The following is an 11,151-nucleotide window of genomic DNA, read 5'->3' on the forward strand; positions in this document are numbered from 1 at the left end:
TGCCTTTAATTTCTTTCGTCTGTCTAATTGCTCTGGCCAGTGTTTCGAGAACTATATTGAATAGAAGTGTTAAGAGAGGGCATCCCTGTCTTGTTCTAGATTTTAGAGGGAATGCCTTCAGTTTTTTTTCATTCAGAATAATGCTATCCTGAGGTTTAGCATATATAGCTTTTATGATGTTGAGGTAAGATCCTGTTATCTCTAGTTTTTCTAGTATTTTGAACATAAAGGAATGTTGTACTTTGTCGAATGCTTTTTCTGCATCTATTGAGATGATCATGTGGTTCTTTAAGTCTATTGATGTGGTGAATAACATTTATTGATTTCCATATATTGACCCAGCCTTGCATCCCAGGGATGAATTTTACTTGATCATGGTGCACAATTTTTTTGATATGCTTTTGTATTTGATTCGCCAGGGTTTTATTGAAGATTTTTGCATCTATGTTCATTGGAGATATTGGTCTGTAGTTTTCTTTCTTTGAAGTATCTTTGTCTGGTTTCGGTATCAGGGTGATGTTGGTCTCATACAATGAATTTGGAAGATCTCCTTCTTTTTCTGTTTCTAGAAATAAGTTGAAAAGTATTGGTATTAATTCTTCTTTGAAGGTTTTGTAAAACTCTGCTGTATATCCATCTGTTCCAGGGCTTTTCTTGGTTGGTAGTCTTTTGATGGCTTCTTCTATTTCCTCCTTTGTCATTGGTCTATTTAAATTGTGTGTATCTTCCTGACTCCATCTGGGCAAGTCATATGACTTAAGAAATTTATCGATATCTTCACTATCTTCTATTTTATTGGAATATAGGGTTTCAAAATAATTTCTAATTATCTTCTGTATTTCTGTAGTATCTGTTGTGATATTGCCTTTTTCATCCTATATGTTGGTAATTTGAGTTCTCTCTCTTTTTCTCTTCATTAGCATGGCTAACTGTCTGTCAATCTTATTTATTTTTTCAAAGAACCAACTTTTAGTTTTATCAATTTTTTCAATTTTTTTGTTTCAATTTCGTTGATTTCCATTCTGATTTTAATTATTTCTTGCCTTCTGCTACATTTGCTGTTGTTTTGCTCTTCCTTTTCTAGGGTTTTGAGATGAAGTGTGAGTTCATTTATTTTTTGTTTTTTTCTTTTTTTGAGGAATGACCTTTAGGCAATGAATTTCCGTCTTAAAACTGCTTTCATTGTGTCCCATAGATTCCCATATGTTGTGTCTATATTTTCATTTATTTCTAAGAATTTTTTGATTTCCTCCTTTATGTCTTCTGTAACCCATTGATCATTCAGTAACATATTGTTCATTTTCCAGGAGATGCAGGATTTTTCCTTCCTTCTTTTATCATTGATTTCCAGTTTCATTCCATTATGATCAGATAAGGTGCATTATATTATCTCTACCCCTTTATATTTACTAAGAGTTGCCCTATGGCATAATATATGGTCTATCTTTGAGAAGGATCCATGTGCTGCTGCGAAGAACGTGTATCCACTTGATGATGGTTGATATATTCTATATATTTTTGTTAAGTCTAGGTTATTAATTGTGTTATTGAGTTCTACAGTTTCTTTATTCAGCTTTTGTCTAGTGGATCTGTCCAATGGAGAGAGCGGTGTATTGAAGTCACCAATAATTATTGTGTTGTGGTCCATTTGACTCTTGAACTTGAGGAGAGTTTGTTTTATGAACGTTGCAGCACCATTGTTTGGTGCATAGATATTGATAATTGTTATGTCTTGTTGGTGGATGGTTTATTTTAACAGTATATAGTGGCCTTCTTTATCCCTTTTGATTAACTTAAGTTTGAAGTTGATTTTATTCGATATGAGTATGGCCACTCCTGCTTGCTTCCGAGGACCATGTGAGTGGTATGATTTTTCCCAGCCTTTCACTTTCAACCTGTGTATGTCTTTTCCTATCATATGAGTCTCCTGAAGGCAGCATATTGTTGGATTTGTTTTTTTTAATCTAGGTTACTAGCCTTTGTCTCTTGATTGGTGAATTTAAGCCATTAACATTTAAGGTTACTATTGATATATTGTTTGTACTTCCAGACATGCTTATTTATGTATTTATTTTAATATGGCTCGTTTTTCCTTTTTGGTTATATATTTTGTTCTTCTTTTTACTGGGTTACTTCCCAATGTTAGTTTTGGGTGCTGTTTTTCAATTCCTCTTCTTGTAGTGTTTTGCTCAGAATGTCTTGGAGTGCTGGTTTTCTGGCTGTGAATTATTTTAACTTTTGTTTATTGTGAAATATTTTAATTTCATTGTCAAATCTGAAGCTTAATTTTGCTGGATACTGTATTTTTAGTTGGAATCCATTATTTTTCAGCGTTTGAAATATGTTGTTTCAGGATCTTGTTGCTTTCAACGTCTCTGATGAGAAATCAGCCATTAACCTAATTGGTTTACCCCTGAATGTAATCTGCCTTCTTTCTCTCGTAGCTTTTAATATTCTCTCCTTGTTCTGTATGTTGGATATCTTCATAGTTATGTGTCTTGGAGTTGGTCTATTAGGGTTTTGTATGTTTGGGGTCCTGTAGGCTTCCAGGATTTGGCAATCCATTCCACCTTTTATATCTGAGAAGTTTTCTAGGATTCTTTCATTCAGTAGGTTGTTCATTCCTTTGGTTTGAATCTCTATACCTTCTTCTATCCCGATGACTCTCAAGTTTGTTTCTTTTTTATAACATCCCATATTTCTTGGATAGATTGCTGGTGATTTTTAGGATCTTTTCTGTGTTGACTATATTCTTCTGAAGTTGATACACTTTGTCTTCATTATCTGATGTTCTGTCTTCTATTTGATGTAGTCTATTTGTAATATTCTCGTTTGAGTTTTTAATTTGGTTTATGGTTTCCTGAATTTCTAGGATTACGGTTTGATTTTTTTTTAACATCTCTATCTCCTGGTATAGGTCATTCTTTGCCATTTGAATTTGCCTATTTAATTCATTGTTTGGACTTGCTGTCAAAAGTCTTCTCTAAGATTTTGTTCCATCTGAGTTAGGTATGCCTTGAGTTCTTTCTCTGTCCATTTTTCTGAAGCCTCTAGGTTCTCCTGTGAATTTAAGCTTTCCTGCATTGTTTGTAATCCTTTTTTCCCTTGTTTTTTCATGGTGCTCACGTTGCTTTCCAACTCTGTTTGACTGCTTTGTTTCTGTTTTCTTCTTTAAATTTGTTTTGGTTTTCATAGTTCCAATATATCTCCTTTATGTTGGGAGACAATGTTTAGAGATGTTGGGTTTAATTGTGCTTAAGGTAAATTCATTAGTTTCATTAGAGGTCTACAGAATTTGATGGAATGTACAAAACTGAGGTTTGAACTTAGGATTTTATGATGAGGTCGGGCACTTTGATGATATTGAGGTTAATATATGTTAGCTTCTTTGGGGGGTTGCTCAAATGCAGGCGGATATTAATAAGAGAATAGACAGGAGTACTTGGGGGTAGTTAAGGGCTTAGTCAGACTATGGACTGTTTCATAGTATTCATCTATTTTCATCTAGTAAGTTGTATGTAATTTGGGTGGTCATGCTTAAGAGGAAAGATGGGGAAAAAATAAGGAAGCAAACCAAGAGAGATAGAGGGAGAGAGGAAAGAAAGAGAAAAGAATAGAAAAGAAAAGGAAAGATAATAAAAAAAAATAAAATGCAGTAAAATAGAAATTACATTTAAAAAATAATAGTATAATTGTAGAAAAGAAAAAAAAATAAAATTAAAAAAAATTTTTTTAAAAATTAAAAGAAAAAGTGACACTGTTAGGCTTCTATTTTCTTTACTTATAATAGGTGGTGCTGTGCTTTCCGGGCCATGATTTTGTCCTCCGGCTATAGGAAACAGTCTGTGTGAGGCCTCTCCCTCCTCCCCCCACTGGTGTCTCTCAAAACCTGTTAGCTTAGGTTAATTCCTGGTTTCTACTCCCCTGGCTTCTCCTGTCAGCCAGGTCTATCCCCGTGTGGTACCTCTCGGCAGTTCAAACTACACTCTGTGCCTGCAGTTCAAACTACACTCTGTGCCTGCAGTTTCCTGGACGTTGAGTGCGGCTTTTGGGAACCGGCACCTTATTGTTTTGATTTCCTCCGATAGCCCCTCCTCCTAGAGCTGGCGAACAGGTTTTGTTTTCGCTGCTGGTGGGAGGGAGTAGTTGGGGGTCAGGTGCCTTTACTTTCCCCCCCCACTGCTACTCAGATTCACTGTTAATCACGCCCCCAGAAAGCCGGGGAGAGATTTTATGTGATTTCCCCTCTGTACGGAAAATGGTTTTAATGTCACAGACCTGTTCTATCACTGAATGAGATGCGATTAGTCGAAAATTGGCGATGGTGACGTCAGCTCTTTAAGATGGTGGCCGCTGGCTTCCTCGGTGGTCTGACAGTTGTGGAGGAGAGGACTGGACTGCTTCCTTCCCCTGTCTCAAACCTAGAATTCAGCACTGAGCACAGTGAGGGCACAGCTGGAAGGCGCCCGCAGAATCAGCAGCGCCTTATCTCTGCATTGCTAGCTCGCCATTTCCCGTCGAGCTCCGCAGTCTCTAGCAGCGGGGCAAGTCGCTGAATAAGCAGCTTGAATCTCTGTGTGGACAAATCGCTCTCTATTGAGCCCCAGTAACCGATCCTCGGGCGATGGAAATCCTTCCTCTAGGTTTTGGTGCACCCCAATTTTGCTGGAAATTCCTAACAAGATAGCATTTGGCCGTTCTAACTTGTCATTCACCTGCATAGTGACGCAGTACACAGGGGTGATGCACTCCATCCACCGCCATCTTCCAAGTCCTCATTGAGTTATTTCTAAGACACATGCTATCATTCCACTTACCCCATTCTACTTTGTCAGTAACCACAAGAAACTATCAAATTGTCGTGTTTATTAATACATAAATTAAATTAATCAAATAGAGAACTCATGTTTGTTTTGGTCATTTAATAGTAAGCTAGTTGACTACATTTGTTCTGGAGTAAAGCACCTGCAACCTTCTAGTTGTTCTTAGTGTAATCACACAGAATGAGCTCAATCTCCAGTTAACACATTGTGACCACCTGTGTGAAATGTTGTCTAAATGTTGTCTATGAGGGAATCTCCTTAGTGACCCCATGCCCAGAGGGTGGGAGTGGGGGCTGGTTCTAGGCATTTCTTTAAGTATAGAACAATAGACCTTAAGAGGAAACAAGACATCAGTAAATACCGTGTTGCCTATATTAACCTTGTAGGTACAGGGAGCCACTGTCGTTGACAGGATCTCTCTCAAATGCTTAGTTTCATGATTCCTGCATTTTTCTACTCATCACCTTTCTTTTCTAAAGATAAGTACTATCAGTAGTGCTTATGTTAGCTCTGTACCACACAGAACATTTGTAAGACATGTAATAGAGGTGCAACCATTAAAAAAGTTAGGAGTGATCTGGGAGCCTGTCTTACTTCCTGTGAACTCATCAAAGGAAGGGTATAAATCACTATGATGTTTGCCTTCTGAGTAGCCAATTTCTAGTGTTGGAATGGGTGTAAGAAATTGAGTGCAGTAAAGATTTGATGGACCAAATCATGGAATTAATCAGGAGGCCAGGGAATCATGTGAACATCATGCATGTTGAGTGCAGATTTCTCATGCTGTCAATCTTTCCTGGCCTCCACTATACATTTGTGGGATATTTCAGATCTCAGTGACCTTTGAGGATGTGGCTGTGAACTTCACCAAGGAGGAGTGGGCTTTTCTGAATGCTTCCCAGAAGAACCTTTACAGAGATGTGATGCTGGAAGTCCTCAGAAACCTGGCTTCTATAGGTAATAATGATGGTTTTAAACTAATCAAATCAAAGAACTCATGTTTATTTTGGTCATTTATGTAGAAGGTGAAAAGGAAATCAGTTGATGAATTATTGAAGTATAAATGGCACCTACAGTTTGGCAAAGCATTTTTAGCCACTAAATATTCATAAAGAGTGTTATATTCTCTCATTTTAGGTAACAAGTGGGTAGACAAGACCACTGAAGATCAGATTGAAAACTGTGGAAGCAACCTAAGGTAACTGTACTCACAAGAGGAATTTGTGAGGGAATCTGAGAACTGTCACATAATTTTTAAAGCAAACCAACCGAAGAAGTATGCATAATTTGAAATGTATTTATTCTTATAATATTTTTTATCAGAAATATATACTTATCTGTAACAGGTATTCAGTCTTTTCATAGTATTTGACATGCAAAAAGGAGTATGAAATCGCATATGTAAATATGACTATGTGAATAATAGCCATAGAGAAGCTGTGTTGCAAAGGATTGTTTCCTTTCAATCTCTTTATTTTCAGGGAACTTTAACAAGTCAGAAAATCTAGCCTTTATGTCATGTTGGTAGAAATGTAAAGACCTATAAATAAATAGAAAACTGTGAATGAGTTAGGTATCAATTATGTGCTGGTCACTTCTTCTACAAAGAAGTCCTATGGTAAACTTCAAACTTTCCCCACAGAATAGTGTGGGGAAACCTTCAAATCGATTCCAATTCTTAATCAAACAAAGAAAAGTTTTAATAGAGTAAATCCATGTGACTTCATTATGTGTGCAAAAGATTTCATATGTCTTTCATTCTTTCATAGGCACATCACATCTCACTCTGGGCACAAATACTATAAGCATGAAGAATGTGAATAGAAACCATGTGAATTTAAACAATATAGGAAATCTCTGGTTTCTCTCAAAAGTGTTCACACACAAATGTTGTTACAAACTGGAGATAGACCAAATGAAAGTACAGTATGTGGGAAAGTCATCAGTTGTTCCAATGACATTCAAAGACATGAAGAAACTCATACTGGGTGGCAACCCTATGAATGTCAACAATGTGGTGAAGCCTCTTCTCTCCCAGGTGTTCAAAGACACGTGATAACACACAGTGGAGGTAAACGTTTTCAATGTGAGGTATGTGGGAAAGCCTTTCATTTCTCCTTTTTATTTAGAAGACACGAACTCATTCTGGAGAGAAACTCTATGAATGTCAAAAAGATGATCAAACCTTTATTTCACAAACAAGTCTTCAAAAGCACAGGATCACACACACAGGGAATGTACATTTCAAATGTAAGGTATATGGGAAAGACTTTGCTTATCCCAGAATACTTAGAATACATCAGAAAACACATACTAGAGAGAAGCCCTATGAATGTAAGCAGTGTTGCAACGCCTTTGCTAGATCTGGTGACCTTCACATACATGAAAGAACTCACACTGGAGAGAAGCCCTATGAATATAAGCAGTGTGGCAAAGCCTTTGCTACTTCCCATCAGCTTCATGCACATGGAAGAACACATACTGGAGAGAAGCCCTATGAATGCAAACAATGTGGAAAAGCCTTTGCTACATCCTCTGAGCTTAAGAGACATGGAATAACACACACTGGAGAGAAGCCTTATAAATGTCAACAATGTGGAAAAGCCTTTGCTAGATCTGGTGACCTTCACACACATGGAAGAACTCATACGGGAGAAAAGCCCTATGTATGTAAGCATTGTGGAAAAGCCTTTGCTAGGTCTTGTGAGCTTCGCACACATGAAAGAACTCATACTGGAGAGAAGCCCTATGTATGTAAGCAGTGTGGAAAAGCCTTTGCTAGGTCTAGTTCCCTTCAGATTCATGGAAGTACACATACTAGAAAGAAACCCTTTGGATGTCAACAATGTGGAAAAACATTTGCTTCATCCTGTAATCTTCGCAGACATGAAAGAATGCATACCGGAGAAAAGCCCTATGAATGTGAACAATGTGGAAAAACCTTTACTGCTCCCTATTACCTTCAGATACATAAACGAACTCATACTGGAGAGAGGCCCTATGAATGTAAGCGGTGTGGGAAAGCCTTCACTTGGTCCTCTCACCTTCACTCACATGAACAATCTCATACTGGAGAGAAGCCCTATGATTGTAAGCAGTGTGGCAAAGCCTTTGCTACATCTAGTAAACTTCAAATACATGGAATAGTGCATACTGGAGAGAAGCCCTATGAATGTAAGCAGTGTGGCAAAGCCTTTGCTAGATCCAGTGAACTTCAAATACATGGAAGAGTGCATACTGGAGAGAAACCCTATGAATGTAAGCAGTGTGGCAAAGCCTTTGCTACATCTGGTGTCCTTCACAGACATGAAAGAACTCATAGTGGAGAGAAGCCCTATGTATGTAAAGAGTGTGGCAAAGCCTTTGCTAGATCTTGTGACCTTCGCAGACATGAAAGAACTCATACTGGAGAGAAGCCCTATGTATGCAAAAAATGTGGCAAAGCCTTCACTCAGTCCTCTTACCTTCACTCACATAAACAAACTCATACTGGAGAGAAGCCCTAAGAATGTAAGCAGTGTGGCAAAGCCTTTGCTAGATCCACAGACATGGAAGAATGTATACTGGAGAGAAGCTTAATGAATGTCAACAATGTGGAGAAGCCTTTGCCACATCTTGTTGGCTTCACACATGTGAAAGAACACATACTGCATAGAAATTGTATGAATGAAAACAATTGGTAAACTCTTCTCTTATTACTGTTTCACTCATATACATGTAGGAAGTTTACTGGAGAAAAATCCTTTGAATGTGAAATATGGTAAATCAATATTTCATGTCATCCTCAAAGACAAGAGATGCTCACACTGCTGAAAATGTGTGTTTGTGTGTGTCTGTGTGTGTGTGTATGTGTGAGATAGAGAGAGATCGATCAATCAATCGATCCACTGGGGATTTAGCCTGGTGGTGCTCTACCACTGAGCTACATTCCAGTTCCTTTTTACTTTTTATTTTGAGACAGGGACTTGCTGAGTTTCTTAGGGTCTTCGTAAGGTGCTGAGGCTAGCCTCCAACATTGATTCTTCAGAATCAGCCTCTGGAGTCTAAAGAATTAAAGGCATACACCACCACATCCAACTGAATAACTCTTTAAATGTGAAAAATATCACAAATCATTCCATTTTCCCTGTGGCCTTCAAAGCCAGTTCACTCACATTGAAAAACAAACCCTCTGAATTTGGTGGATTTGCTACATTCTGTAAGCTTCATTTCATTTCTTATATATGAAAACACTCATGCACAGAAGCCCTGTGAATGTGAGAAATGTGGGAAGTCTTCTAGTTTTCTCATTTTTTTCTTAAGAACTGGGAATATTGTTTTGGAATAAAAAGAATAAATCCTATGCAAGTAAGAAATATAAAGGGTTCAGCTGTTCTAGTTTTTTTCAGTTGTATGAAAGGACTCATACTGTAAAAAATGCTGAAAATAAGCCATGTGGGGCAGTATTCAGCTTTCAGAGTTTTCTCCAAAGGCATAAAAGAATTCACATCTGTGAAAATCCTTTTTCTATCTTTAAAAATTGCAGTAACACTTTCAACTTTCCAGGTCCCTTTGAACAGCATTTAAGAAATCACACTGGAGAAAAGCCCTGTATGTAGAAATGTGGTGAGAACTTTGCTTGTTTCAGATCCATTTGAACTTGTTCAGACTTGAGGAAAATTTAATTTTATTTCATTTTATTTATTTATTTTGAGATAACCACTGTAGGTGTGTGAAATGGTGTGTGCCTTCATTTCTTTTTTCTTTTTTTCTCTTTTTTCTTTTCTTTTTTCTTTCTTTCTTACTTTCTTTTCTTTTTTATTTATTTATTTATTTATTTTTTTAATCTATTTAGAGCTAACCAAAACTGCATCCTGGGTTGGAGAGCAGAATTGCATCAGCATTAAGATTTGAAAGCAACATGTTTTTCTGGGTTAAATCTCTCTTATTGTTAGATTCTATTTTCCTGTATTTTAAGTCTTTTTAGTCTAATGTTGCATTACATATTGTGTATGTTAGTTTAGGCCTCTCTACTCCAGTCTTTGGTATAGATTGGTGAAATGGCTCTTCTGAACGTCTTTCCTCTCTTTGTTCAGATTTCACCCAGGAGTGCTCTAGCACTGAGTTTCTCCACAATCCTTTTAATTGTTATTTTTTGAGATGAGGTGAGGCTGGCAGCTGGGACCATAGGGATGTGTCTGTGTACCCTGCAGCTGGCCTCTTCCTTTTCCTTGTTTGCTTATTGATCTATTGATTACTCTGGGACCATTACAGTTGTCACTTTTGCTTGTTCTAAGGCTCATGTATTGTGCTGTATGTAGGCACATTAAAGAGCATTATAAGATAATATCATTTGTGTATATTGTTTGGAGAGGCACTTTCTCAAAATATATTTTGCCATATACTTGAGTTGCTTTCTCTTTTCTTTTCCCAGTTCTGGGGACTGAAACCTGCCTTGTGCATGCTAGGCAGGCATTCTAGCATGGATCGCTCCGTATCTCAGGTAGTGAGTTTGCTGCAGCTGTGAGTGTGGACCCCACTGATAACCACATCAGCAGATGCAGCTCTGCAGGTGTGTGCTCCACAATTGCAGCTGATCTCTTTCTTCTTAGAGACCTTTTATACCAGTGATTTTTTTTTAAAAAACTACATCCAACTTAGGTTTTCTCCCTATGAATATTACTCAGGTGAAATATGCCAAAAAACCCAGGCTTGATTTCTCTCTGTGTTTAGAGTACCTTAGTAGCTCTGGGAAAATTGTGTGATGGTTTTCTTAATACACACTGCATGACCAAAGGCTTGGTAAGGAGCATCCCAGTCTGATGTCCTAATACAGCGGCTCTCCCTTCTTCACCAAATAATCTTAAAAAAGATTCTCAAGAGACCTTCACCATAATTTTCTTTAAACAGAATGTCAGGAAAAGATTTTGCAAAGATTTCACTGTGGGTTATAACACAGACTTCTGCTTTTGTGGCAAAGCTTGGAAGACCTCTGACCAATCTTACAATTGGTACACAAAGCACTTTCTGTGAACTAATCAAAACAACAAGAACAACAACAACAACAACAAAACACCTTTATGTATACCCCTACAAAAAATATAAACCTCCATCCCTGTCCCACTGGATGTAAATAAAGATCAATGAAATTCCAAGCAGTGATCCAAACAATTTTGTGATACCCCTCAGAACCCTGCAGCTAATCAATGTGCTCCTGGAAAATTCCTTAGGTGTCTAGCCTCATGTGCCCTACATCACTAATAAAGCTACAGCCTCCAATCAGGTGATATTGTGCAGTACTTGCTGTGGAGAGGGCTGTTTCTTCTCATGCTAAAGGCTTCAGTTACTT

The 11,151-nt window shown here is 37.6% G+C and overlaps 1 protein-coding gene across 1 annotated transcript; it reads left to right on the forward strand.

Moving 5' to 3' along the window:
* The first annotated feature begins 4,343 nt into the window (after positions 1–4,343).
* Positions 4,344–10,875, forward strand: LOC144371265 (uncharacterized). The gene is made up of 2 exons (XM_078033673.1): positions 4,344–4,544; positions 6,953–10,875. The coding sequence occupies exons 1-2, from the start codon at positions 4,344–4,346 to the stop codon at positions 8,327–8,329; spliced, it is 1,578 nt and encodes a 525-aa protein (XP_077889799.1). The 3' UTR covers positions 8,330–10,875.
* Positions 10,876–11,151: the final 276 nt, after the last annotated feature.

This window comes from Ictidomys tridecemlineatus, chromosome 16, assembly GCF_052094955.1.
Source record: "Ictidomys tridecemlineatus isolate mIctTri1 chromosome 16, mIctTri1.hap1, whole genome shotgun sequence".
Taxonomy (NCBI): Eukaryota; Metazoa; Chordata; class Mammalia; order Rodentia; family Sciuridae; genus Ictidomys; species Ictidomys tridecemlineatus.